Genomic DNA, 13,800 nt, shown 5'->3' with positions numbered 1-13,800 from the left:
GATCCCTGCAAGGTTCTTGTGGGGACAAGGTCTGTGAGGGGCCTTCCTGGTCCGCCTCCACTCAGCAAGCGAAATATTTCCTGTTGCACACACCAAACAAGTCAGTCCAAGACTAATGATGTGGCAATCGGTTGCTAAAATATACGCTAATATTAGTGGAGGGAAATGGTGTGCCTGCGCATGAGGCACATAAGGAAAATGAATGCAATACAATCATAGTAATCAGTCATTAGTGAACATTGTAGTTCATTATTAATAACTAGAGGCCCGGTGTGGGGGGGGAGGGGTGGCGGGGGGAGTTCCCCTCAGCCCAGCCTGCATCCTCTCCAATCCAGGACCCCAGTTGCAGTCAGACATCCCTCTCACAATCCTGGACCACTGGCTCCTAATCGCTCACCTGTCTGCCTAGTCGCCCCTAACTGCCCCCCCCCCACCAGCCTGACCGCCCCTCACTGACCCCCCTGCTGGCCTGGTCGCCCCCAACTGCCTCCACCAGACTGGTCACCCCACGCAGCCTGCTTGTTCAGTCGTTTGGTCATCCCTCACTAACCCCCCTGCCAGTCTGGTCGCCCCACACAGCCTGCTTGTTCAGTCATTTGGTTGTCCCTCACTAACCCCCCTGTCGGCCTGGTCATAGGCAGCCATCTTGTGAGGGCATGATGGTCAATTTGTAATTTACCTCTTTATTATATAAGAAGATTCTGCATAACAGGATATTGTAAAAATTAAGTTATGAAATTTTTATTAAAATGTTTCTTACATACCATTATATTGGCTGGGCCACAAAAATATTCATTGTGGAGCCAAAGCAACCAGAAACTGAGAAAGAGTACAGTACAGACGACTGGAAGCATAAGCTAGCCAAAGGAACAACACTCCACTTTTTTCACTTTTATTTTTTTATTATCCCTTTTTTCTTTTCTTCTTTGTTTTCCTGTTTTCATTTGTTGCTTTTTTTTTCTATTTCTTTTCACATTATTTTTCCATCACTATTTTTTATTTGCTATTTTTAATTTTTATACCATTTTTGAAATCAATTTTTTGTATATATTTTTTTTCTTCTCATTCTCTTTCTTCTCATCCACTTATTCCCTTTCTACTTCCTCAATACTAAATTGAGGTCCTCCCTATATTCATCCAATTCTTAATCTTATTTTCACTATATAAGCTCAGCCTCTACAGATTCTGCCCCAATCCTCTTTGCTGGGTGTGTGGTGGTTGTATTTTTTTTTTTTTTTGATTGTTTATCTATTGGTTCTGTAGTATCTTACCCCCACATACACATATATATATTCTCCTTTTTATTCCTTTGTCTTTTATCCCTTATCTTTTTCTCTCTCTTTGATAGCATTTGTGCTCTCTTTTCTCTGCCCTAACTCTCTTGGACACATTCCTAGAAAAATACAACCTTCCAAAACTTACTCAGGAAGATACTAAAAATCTCAATAGGCTGATAACTATGAAAGAAATTGAAGCAGTCATCAAAAAGATTCCAGCAAGCAAAAGCCCAGGGCCAGATGGTTTCACAGGGGAGTTTTAGCAAACATTCAAGGAAGAACTAAAACCCATCCTCCTCAGACTATTCCAGAAAATTCAAGAGGAAGGAACACTTCCAAGCTCCTTCTATGAAGCCAGCATCACCCTAATACCAAAACCAGATAAAGATAACACAATGAAAGAGAATTACAGACCAATATTCCTCATGAACATAGATGCCAAAATCCTCAATAAAATTCTAGCAAATCGGATCCAGCAGTACATCAGAAAGATCATACACCATGACCAAGCAGGATTTATCCTGGGGATGCAAGAATGGTACAATATTCGCAAATCAATAAACGTGATACATCACATAAACAAATTGAGGGGGGAAAATCACATAGTCACATCAATTGATGCAGAAAAAGCATTTGACAAAATCCAACACCCTTTCTTGATAAAAACTCTCAGCAAGGTGGGAATAGAAGGATCATACCTCAACATATTAAAAGCCATAAATGAAAAACCCACAGCTAACATCATACTCAATGGACAAAAAATAAAACCATTTCCCCTAAGAACAGGAACAAGACAGGGATGCCCACTCTCACCACTCCTGTTCAACATAGTGCTAGTACTACTAGCCATTGCAATCAGACAAGAAGAAGAAATTAAAGGCATACAAATTGGAAAAGAAGAAGTAAAACTGTCCTTATTTGCAGATGACATGATACTATACATAGAAAACCCTAAAGACTCCATCAAAAAATTATTAGACTTAATAAATGAATTCGGCAATGTAGCAGGATACAAAATTAACGCCAAGAAATCTATGGCATTTCTATACACCAATAATGAACTTACAGAAAGAGAGACTAAAAAAGCAATCCCATTTACCATCGCACCAAAAAAATTAAGATACCTAGGAATAAACTTAACTAAGGAGGTAAAAGACCCCTACGCGGAAAACTACAGGACACTGAAAAAAGAGATAGAGGAAGACATAAACAGATGGAAGAACATACCACGTTCATGGATTGGGAGAATCAACATCATCAAAATGTCCATACTACCCAAAGCAATCTATAAATTCAATGCACTTCCCATTAAAATACCAACGGCATATTTCACAGACCTAGAACGAACTTTCCAAAAATTCATCTGGAATAAAAAAAGACCCTAAATAGCTACAGCAATCCTGAGAAAGAAAAACAAAGTAGGTGGGATCGCAATACCAGATATCAAGCTGTATTACAAAGCCACTGTTCTTAAAACAGCCTGGTACTGGCACAAGAACAGACATATAGATCAATGGAATAGAATAGAGAACCCAGAAATTGACCCAAACCACTATGCCCAATTAATATTTGACAAAGGAGGCATGAACATACAATGGAGTCAAGACAGTCTCCTCAATAAATGATATTGGGAAAATTGGACAGATACATGCAAAAAAATGAAACTAGACCACCAACTTACACCATACACAAAAATAAACTCAAAATAGATCAAGGACTTAAACATACGATGGTAAACCATAAAAATACTAGAGGAATCTATAGGCAGAAAAATCTCTGACATATGCCAAAGCAATTTCTTCACTGATACTGCTCCTAGGGCAATGGAAACTAAAGAGAAAATAAACAAATGGGACTACATCAAAATAAAAAGCTTTGGAGAGGATCCAAGATGGCGGCGTAGGTAAACACCTAAACTGCTGCCTCGCACAACAATTTCAAAACTACAACTAAAAGACAAAACGTCTATCACCCAGAACCACGGGAATGCTGGCTGAGTGGAAGTTCTACAACTAGAAGGAAAGAGCAAACAGCATTGAGGGGTGCACAAGCGCTGAAAAGCTGAGGTACGGAGACGCACGAATCGGGCTGGCGACGGGCATCTGGGAGCACTGCTGTTTTCAACCCGAAGGGAGATAAGCTCCCGATTACTCTGAACTCCAGTTTCTGGGGAGACGCGGGGGACCCAAACTCCTACAGGGAGAAGCTGGACTGTCTGCCGTGGGGTTGGAAAGTGAGGGTGGCTTGCTTGCAGGGCTGCATGCAGGAATAATTGTTTACTGTGCTGGGGCACGAGACGCGGGGACACTGTCGGAGACGCAGAGCCAGCTTACTGGCAGCCATCGCTGTTTGCCACGCCCTAGCCTAGTGACGCCCTGAGACCCCGCCCCGCACAATCTACGAACCCACCCAAGCTCCAAGAAGCGGCTTTAGCATATGAATGGCCTGCCCTATCGCAGCTTAACCTAGCAAACTTGCAGCCTGGGTCAGACAGCTCCAAAACCTCCAAAACCCAAGCAAAGAGGAGAAAACTGTAGTTCTCGCTGTAGCTCCTGCTGGGTGGCCTCAGACAGTAGCTGACCTGCACCCCATTGGATATCCAGAAGCCAGTGTACCTAGTGGTCAGTGTGAGACACCAGATTTCAACTCCTCACATCCATAAGTGACACATTCAAGAGGCAGACTCAGTAAGCACCAAAGCCCCACTGAAACAAGTCCTACACCATAAGCGTGTCTCTAGCGCAGCAGTTCTTCCATTATAGACACAGCGGGTCCTCACAGCCAATTGGCCTGGAGGTCAATTCCTCCCAGTGTACCAACAGCAATCAAGGCTTAACTACACCAAGACTTTGCACTCAGCCCACAAAGGGGTGTACCAAAGGCGTCCACCTCAGGTGATTGGGGAGGCTGAGCTACTGGCCCCTATAGGTCACCTACCACACAAAGCCACTCCATCAACACAAGGAAACAACAAAATGCGGAGACAAAGAAACATGTCACGAATGAGAGAAATGGAGGAAAGCAAACTACTGGACGACATAGAGTTCAGAACCACATTTATAAGGTTACTCAAGAATCTTCTAAAAACTGCTGAGGAACTTAGTGAGACCTTTAAGGATCTTAATGAGAATGTCAAAAAAATGGAAAAGGACCAGTCAGAAATTAAGCATACACTGTCTGAAATAAAGAATATACAGAAACTCAACTGTAGATCAAAGGACCCCAAGAATCAAACCAAAGATTTGAAACATGAGGAAACAAAAAACACCCAACCAGAAAAACAAAAAGAAAAAAGAATCCAAAAATATAAAGATAGTGTAAGGAGCCTCTGGGACAACTTTAAGCGTACCAACATCCGAATTTTTGGGGTGCCAGAAGAAGAGAGAGAGCAAAATATTGAAAACCTATTAGAAGAAATAATGACAGAAAACTTTCCCTACCTGGTGAAAGAAATAGACTTACAAGTTCAGGAAGCACACAGAACCCCATACAAGAGGAATCCAAAGAGGACCACACCAAGACACATCATAATTAAAATGCCAAGGGCAAAAGACAAAGAGAGAATCTTGAAAGCAGCAAGAGAAAAACGGTTAGTTACCTACAAGGGAGCACCCATACGACTGTCAGCTGATTTCTCGGCAGAAACTATGCAGGCCAGAAGGGAGTGGCAAGAAATATTCAAAGTGATGAACAGCAAGAACCTACAACCAAGATTACTCTACCCAGCAAAGCTATCATTCAGAGTTGAAGGTCAGATAAAGAGCTTCACAGACAAGGAAAAGCTAAAGGAGTTCATCACCACCAAACCAGGATTACATGAAATGCTGAAGGGTGTTCTTTAAGAAGAGGAAGAAGAAGAAAAAGGTAAAGATAAAAATTAGGAACAACAAAATGACATCAAATACATACCTACCAACAAGTGAATCTAAAAATCAAGTGAATAAAAAAATCTGAAGAACAGAATGGACTGGTGAATATAATAGAATCAGGGACATAGAAAGGGAGTGGATTGACAATTCTCAGGGGGGAGGGGGTGTGAGGGGTGCGGGAAGAGATTAGACAAAAAGCTTACACCTATGGATGAAGACAGTGGCGGGGGGTAAGGGCATGGGATGGGGTGGGGAATCAGGTGGAGGGGAGCTATGGGGGTAAAAAAGAGGAACACCTGTAATAATCTGAACAATAAAGATGTATTAAAAAAATAAATAAATAAATAAATAAAGTAAAAAAAAATAAAATAAAATAAAAAGCTTTTGCACAGCAAAGGAAACCATCAATAAAACAACAAGAAAGCCCACTGCATGGGAGAAAATATTTGCCAATGATATCAACGATAAGGGTTTAATCGCCAACATTTACAGGGAACTCATGCAGCTTAACAAAAAGAAGATAAACAACCCAATCAAAAAATGGGCAACTGATCTAAATAGACACTTTTCAAAAGAAGACAGAAGGAAGGCCAAGAGATATATGAAAACATGCTCAAAGTCACTAATCATCAGACAGATGCAAATCAAAACAACAATGTGGTACCATCTCACACCTGTCAGAATGGCTATTATCAACAAGTCAACAAATGACAAGTGCTGGCGAGGATGCGGAGAAAAAGGAACCCTCGTGCACTGCTGGTGGGAATGCAGACTGGTGCAGCCACTGTGGAGAACAGTATGGAGTTTCCTCAAAAAACTAAAAATGGAACTCCCATTTGACCCAGTGATCCCACTTCTAGGAATACATCCCAAGAAACTAGAAACACGAATCAGAAAGGATATATGCACTCCTATGTTCATAGCAGCACAATTCACCATAGCTAAGATTTGGAAACAGCCTAAGTGCCCACCAGCAGATGAGTGGATTAAAAAACTGTGGTACATCCAGGGGTCCTCAAACTACGGCCCGCGGGCCACATGCGGCCCGCCGAGGACATTTATCCGGCCCGCCTGGTGCCGCTGCCTGTCCTGCTTAGCAGCCGACTCGTCCCAGGCCCGCAGTGCGCATAGGAATTTGTTCATAGTTTTTTTTTAAACTATAGTCGGGCCCTCTAATGGTCTGAGGGACAGTGAACTGGCCCCCTGTTTAAAAAGTTTCAGGACCCCTGATCTACACAATGGAATACTACGCTGCGGTAAAAAAGGAGTTCTTACCATTTTCAACAACATGGATGGAGATGGAGAGCATTATGCTAAGTGAAATAAGCCAAGCAGGGAAAGATAAATATCACATGATCTCACTCATTTGTGGAATATAATGAACAACATAAACTGATGAACAAAAATAGATTCAGAGACAGAGAAAGATCAATCAGAACGTCAAACCTCAGGGAAGGTAGGGGACAGTGGGGGGAAAGGGGAGAGATCAACCAAAGGACTTATATGCATGCATATAAGCCTAATCAATGGACACAGACCACAGGGGGGTGGGGACATGAATGCGAGGTGGGGGGTAATGGGGGAAATAAGGACACATATGTAATACCTTAATTAATAAATTATAAAAAATAATATTCGTCGTGGGCCGCATGCAGCCCATGGGCCGCGAGTTCGACATGCTTGGTCTGGCCAATAAGAAATACACCAAGAGCCACAGATGTCCCTTCCCATTTTGTAGGAGCCACATTTTAAATTGGTTTTTAAAAATATTTTTATTGATTTTTAGAGAGAAGAATGGAGAGGGACAGAGAGATAGAAACATCAATGAGGGAGAATCATGGTTTGGCTGTTTCCTACATGCCCCCTACTGGGGATCGAGCCCACAACCCAGGCATGTGCCCTGATGGGGAATCGAACCTTGGACCTCTTGGTGCATGGGTTGATGCTCAACCACTGAGCCACACCAGCTGGGCTAGGAACCACATTTTAAAAAGCAAAAGAAATATGTGAAGTTAATTTTAATAAGAGACTTTATCTGTTTAATTCAAATGAGACAAAATATCATTTCCACAAGTAATAGATCTAAAGGGATTATTAGTGAAATACTTTACACCCCCCTTTTTTTCAGACTAAGTCTAAAATCCAGGGTGTATTTTCACTTGCACTACATCTCATGTTGGACTCGCCACATTTCAAGTGCTCAAGAGTGACATGCGAAAGTGGCTATCAAGGGGCCTAAAAGATCAAGATGGGAGGGAGGATATGGAAGATGAGGCTGTGAAACAGTCAGGAGCTAAAACAAAAAGAAGCATCTATAGCAGCCACTTTCAACCATCTTCATATCATGACACATAAAGTAATTACTAAAATTCTGCAGCACACCAAAAAAAATATATTCTTTGCCGATCAGACAAAAACAATAGGCATAAATTTGATTCGTCCGCACCGAATTGTTGTGTTGGCTGTTGTCATATTTTTATTTGACAATCTAAGAGGAAAGAGGTCATGTTTTAAACATTCTAGCAGCACACTGGTTGCAAGTCGCTAGTGTACCAAGTATACCCAGCTAAAGTGTCACACGAGCAGTCGCTGAGGTCATGGTTACTGTTACTGAGTTCCAGCCAGAGCGTGAGAACTCAAAGAGCGCTCTGGTCCCGGCTTTGCTGGCCGTCCGTTTACAGGAATCAGACACACGCAGAGCCCGGAGGCAGTGCACAAGTCCGTGACCACTGCGGCTGTCCAGGTGAGCAATAAAGCAGGCAGCGACATCACCCGGATAAGAAAGAAACTGCAACACAAGACACTCAGGCTCCAAAGGAGTTGGGGGTCTGTGGCTGAGGAAGGTCAGGAGAGAGATACTTAGGGATGAGTCCCAGATTTGTGGATAAAGCTATGGACAGGACTGGCAATGCAGGAGAATAAAGGAGGTGAGGGAAAATGAATGAATGATCACCATCTGGATCACTCTGAGTTTGCGAGTGAACCCAGGTCGGAACTGCACACGGAAACTCAACAGTTGTCTACATACACCCACTCTTTCCAGGGAGTGCAAGGGACCACACAGATGAGAGACAAGAGATAAGGGAAGGACTTTCAGGAAACCAACATTGTAGTGGACGGCAAAGAGCCAGTGAAGGATGCACGTGCCAAACCAGGAGTTTTCAGGAGACATTGTTTTCAGGTGGGTCATCTCAGAGTTAAACTCTGGGAAAGTGTTAGAAATAAAGTCAGTGGTGGTCCATTTTCAAGGCAAGGCATTTAAACTTGAATGGAAAATTACTGGTAGTCTGCTTGCATAGCGGCCTGCACACGGACCCTGTGGAGGGACCTGACAAAGTTCATGCACTTGGAGAGCCCCTGGCAAACAGGGTGTTGGGGAGGGGTCAACTGACAAAAGAAACTGGGAAGGAGAAAGAAAGAATACCCTATACAGAAACAATGAAACTTGGGCTCCCATGTTCTTTCTCCAGCTACAAAATTGCGGATGAAGCAAATTTGCGTTTTACTATGTAATGAAGCCTTTCATGAGGCCAGAGCTAGGGGAAAAAACAGCCCTCTATGCAATGACTGGCCACACCAGGGGTCTCCAAGCAGAAGACCCCACAGGCCAGTGTCTTCAAAAGAAGGAAGCTTTAAACACTGAAATCCTTCCAAAGCAGAAGTGACACACAGTTACCAAAAGAGGGCGATGTTGCACCCAGGGAACATTTGGCAGCCTGGAGGGGGTTTCTGGTTATCACCCCTGGAGAGGGGGTGCCAGTGGTTAGAGACCAGGGATGCTGCTACACATCCTACAATGCACAGGAAAGCCACCCAGAGAAAATAAACCAGCCCAGAACATCCACAGCATCAAGAGTTAAAAACTGTCATCAAATGGATGTGAGAGAGTCATTCAATATGGCACTGCGACGGATTTCCCACAACAGCAGATGGCACTGACTGGAGGAAAAACAGGAATATTCGGAGTCTAGATCTGGTCCTCAAGGTCCTTCTCAAGACTTGCCAGATTGGTGACCCCAGCGCACATCTATACAGTAGGCTACACAAGGTCTCCATCAGAAAGTTAGGGACTGAAGCAGCCTAGTTGGGCACCCCTTCCAGTTCTTAGATGCACACCCCTGTGAGGCTTTCTAAGGAGACCTCATTATCACAGCAAGTGTGTCCTCACACAGGGTCCAGCTTCTCCCAGCCAGATTCTGACAAATAGGAAATGTACTAAGACCCCAGGGCTCTAATACATAAACTATTTAATCACAAAGTGGTTGTTTTTTTTAATACACACCCAAGAGTATGTTCATTTTTACTGATTTCAGAGAAGAAGGGAGATATAGAAACGTGATGAGAATCATTGATCAGCTGCTTCCTGCACACCCCCTACTGAGGATTGAGCACTCAAGCCAGGCATGTGCCCAGACCAGGAATAGAACCAGTGAGCTCTTGGTTCATAGGCCGATGCCCAACCACTGAACCACACTGGCCGGGCTATATTAATTTTAGAAAGAAAGGAAGGAAAAGAGAGAGAGAGAGAGAGAGAGAGAGAGAAACACTGATTAGTTGCCTCCCGTATACGCCTGACCAGAGATCAATCCCGCAACCTAGGTATGTGCATTGACCTGGAATTGAACCCACAACCTTTCTGGTGTATGGGATGACTAATCAACTGGGCCACGAGGCCAGGGCTAATCACAAAGTTTTTTAAATGCAAAAAACTGATTAGAAGAATCACTATCTAATGAGCCCTGAAGATTTTTTGGTAACAAGAGGAAAAAAAAAGTTAAAGCTCGGATTAAACTAAATTCTGGTGTGAAATAATTGTCCCCAGTGCCCATCAAAACAGTCTATTTCCATTCTTTAAGTAGAGCTAGACACGCATCCCTTCATCCTTTTCTTTTAAATTCTTTCTGTTGAAAGTATTACATATGTCTCCTTTTTCCCCATTGACCTCTCTCAGCCCACTCTCACCCCCCAGCACAGGCCCTCACCCTCCTACTGCCTGTGTCCTCCTCCTTTTCTAATAACATGATATTAATTACCAGCTGTTGAACTGTAAGTGAGCGTCCCTGACAACTAATCCAGGAGAAAAGACAGGTATGTAAATATTTTCAATACTGTTCCACGTGTGCATGTGTGAGAACGCGTATGTGCACTTGCATACAAGTGTGCATGAAAACTTAGAACACAAGTCGAAGCTGCTCTGAATCCTCTCCCTTGTAAGCAAAGAAACCACAAATCTCCAATCACCTTGAAGCAGCTACAAAGACCCAGCATCAGTTTAAGGGAGGGACGCATGAGCGCCTCAGATAAGAATCACAAGCATTTTAGTCTGCAAAATCCTGAAGCACAATCCAGAAAGGCTGTGTGTGTACACTGCTACTGGCCTAGCCACAAAAACTTTCCAAAACAAAGCAAAACAAACAAAAACCTTAGCAACTACCATGGGAGCCAAGCAACAGGCCAAATCAGGAGCAAACGGCCTCAGGCGCCCTGAGAAGGCCCAGGTGTGTCAGCTGGATGTTACTGCCCACCTCCTTCAGTTTCCAGAATGGCACCTCTTAGGGAGAACAGGAGGCCACTGATGATAATACACTGGGTCACTAGTGTATCGTTTTAGAACTTTGAGGGTCCTCTTAAGGAAAACAGGAGGTCACTGGGATTTTCAGAACTTGGGGTACCTGTTGCTAGATGGGTACTAGATTTATCAGGGTGATCACTTTGTAACTAATATAAATGTCTAATCACTGGGTTGCACACCTGGAACTAATATAATATTGCATATCAACTGTAATTAAAAAACAAAAAATACATTAAGGCAAAAAAGAACTTGGGGTATCTGAGAAAGGAGAAGGTGCTTTGGAGTCCCTTTATCCAGCTGCAAAACAACTAAATTTTTTTTTAATATATTTTATTGATATTTTACAGTGAGGAAGGGAGAGGGACAGAGAGCTAGAAACATCGATGAGAGAGAAACATCGATCAGCTGCCTCCTGCACACCTCCCACTGGGGATGTGCCCGCAACCAAGGTACATGCCCTTGACCAGAATCGAACCCGGGACCCTTCAGTCCGCAGGCCGACGCTCTATCCACTGAGCCAAACCAGTTTCGGCAAACAACTAAATTTTAAAGTGACTTCCGGCTTTCTCACACTGCAAAAGGCCAAAAAGCAAGGCTTCATCTTAAGTAACGTTTTACAACTTGTTCCATCTGCTATAAAGGCAAGTCCAAGGAATATACAGGGTGTGTGTGTGTGTGGGGGGGGTAGTTTTACAGTTGTATGGAAAATAATACATTAAGTAATAATACAAGAATAAACTGTTCCGAGTACTCACAACTGTAAACCTACATTTACCCCACCATGAAGGTTGAATTGTGTATCTTTTCTTAAAAAGGATACATGAAATATTCAAGGTCCGAATAATTTATCCAATATCTTTAATTTTACCATCAGAAATGCCCTGTAAACCCTTTATTTAAAAGATACAGGCAAGCCCTGACTGGGTGCTCAGTGGGTTGGAACGTCTTCCCATATACCAAAAGGTTGGGGGTTCCATTCCTGGTCAGGGCACAAACCTAGGCTGCGAGTTTGATCCCCGGTCTGGGCACATATGGGAAACAACTGATCAATGTTTCTCTCTTCCCCTTCTCTCTCTCTCTAAAAAGAATTTTTTTTTAATTAATAAAAAAGTTGATACCCAAGTATATATTTTTTTAAAAGATACAGGCAAAATTCGCGTTAATACAAACTATGTGGGAAACGTGCCCTTGCTGGGCCAGGTGTACAATGACTGCCCACCATCTTTTCAAGGAATGCAGTTCAACATAAATTCAGTGCACTGTAAACAAACCTCCCACAAAGTCCCCAGTTCTGCAAATATAAACATGAGAGAAAGTATGAAATAGAACAGTTTGATGGCTCATTTGCTCTCTGAACAACAAAGCCACACCACTTCCCAAACTCATGACAGGAGGGGTGGGTTGGCAGCCACCAGGTTCCTCCCTGCAGTGGACAAGCAGGAAAGCCCAGCAAACAGGTAGGTCACCTTCAAACGCTTCCAGTAGCCAAACATTTTTACATTTTAAATGGAACTCTGTCCCTAGGAATGAGCTGGCCCAACCCTTCCCAAATAAACGGACCAACCCACACTCTGAACCAGAAGAAAACAGGGCGATTTGTTTGTTGTTTGTGTGTTTTTACAGGTTCCCCTGGTCCGTTTCGAGATGAATTTTGTTTCTGAAACAAGATAATTCAATTCTAAAGCAGACCCTGCCCCCCAAACCCATATAAGAGAAACACATTCCTATGAGACACATTAGGAATTTCTTAGTATTGGAGCTGAAGCTCCACTTTTATAAAGGCGGCTGAAAAGTTTCTGTGCGTTTGGGCAGGTCTCCAGAGCGCCATGGAAATGGAAACCGAAAGTCAGTAAATAATGATGGACAGATGGGGATCTAAAAGCTGGCTGGCGGCAGCTGCTGGGCTGGGTTTCCTAGCGATAAGGGTACAGATCCCAGGGGTGCTGAAGCCGGGGCCGAACAGATGCACACACCGGTGGGGCGGCTCCTGGGAGCGTTTCTTTCGGGCCCCTGGGCAGCCCCACAGGTGCAGGCCGCTGCTGGCGAGACCGGGAGTGACAAGGGACGCTGCCGGGCTCCTTCGCGGAGGGGGACCCGGAACAGAAGCCGTTTAAACACTGCGCGGCGCCAGGAGACAGCAGGGCTCAAAACGCCACAGAGCAGCGGGGGTGACGCCGAACCACACCTATACGTGTCCGGAAGTCCACCTCCCCACAGGTGATCCGAGCAGACGCGCGCCCCGGGGCCAGGGCGCGATCACTCCGCTCCCTCCGTACCTCCACCCCCTCCGAGCCCCCGCCCACCTGCGGGCAGTCCTGTGAGGGTCCCGCGGTCGCCTTACCTTGGTGATGACCAGCGGCTTGCCGTGCTGGCAGCCGCCCTTCAGGGTGAAGCCCCAAGGGGCGCCACCGTTCAGCTGCACCTCCACGGGGCGCCCGCCATCGGCGGTACAGGCCCAAGGATCGGGCCATGCGCGGGGCTCGGCGCCCTCCATGGCGCGGGGCGCGCAGGCTGCGAGGCCCCAGAGGCCGCGGGCCCACCTCCATGCACTCCGGGAGTCCGGCTGGCCGACGCGAGGAGACTTCAGGCCACCAGCGAACTTGCGCTGCAACTTGAAACTGCGGGCCGATCCGGGAAGGAGCCTAGAGGGCTGGCGGCGGGAGGGCGGAGCGGCGGGAGGGCGGGGCGGGGCGTGGAGCGGGGGACGGGCCTGGGCGGGCTGAGGCGCTGGGGCGCGTGCTCGGGTCTCCCCAGCTGCCCGGGGCGAGAAGGGGGCGTGCTCAGGGGGCGCTTTCGGCGCCGGGGGTGGGTGGCCCGGGATCCTGGCCGTATTCCCGCGCGGGCGCCGAAGGCCCTCGGAGGTTTGGGGCCCGTCAGCCCGCCTCCGGGAAGATCGAGGCGCGGCCAGTGAGGCGGCGGAAGCTCCCGCGCGGGGCGGGCCAGACAGCGGACGGAGTCTTTGGCGCCTCCATCTTGGAGCGCACGGCCGGCCCTGCGCCGCCGCCGCCTTTGTGGGCGCGGACTTCGAGCCACGCAGGTGAGGCCGGAAGCGGACGGGAGCCGCGCGCCACCTGCCGGTCCC

At 45.6% G+C, this 13,800-nt stretch overlaps 1 protein-coding gene across 1 annotated transcript in view; it reads right to left on the bottom strand.

The window, feature by feature from the left end:
* The window catches only part of LOC308257175 (F-box-like/WD repeat-containing protein TBL1X), a 33,500-nt gene extending 20,100 nt beyond the window's left edge, over nucleotides 1–13,400 (bottom strand). Inside the window, exon 1 of the mRNA XM_080686259.1 lies at nucleotides 13,060–13,400. Coding sequence (XP_080542385.1) covers nucleotides 13,060–13,264 — 205 coding nt within the window. The 5' untranslated portion in view covers nucleotides 13,265–13,400. The remainder of the gene's footprint in view (nucleotides 1–13,059) is intronic.
* Nucleotides 13,401–13,800: the final 400 nt, after the last annotated feature.

The sequence above is a fragment of the Plecotus auritus genome, assembly GCF_963455305.1.
Source record: "Plecotus auritus genome assembly, chromosome: 8".
Taxonomy (NCBI): Eukaryota; Metazoa; Chordata; class Mammalia; order Chiroptera; family Vespertilionidae; genus Plecotus; species Plecotus auritus.
The sequence above is the reverse complement of the archived record's forward strand: the minus strand, read 5'-3'. Positions and strand labels throughout refer to the sequence as shown.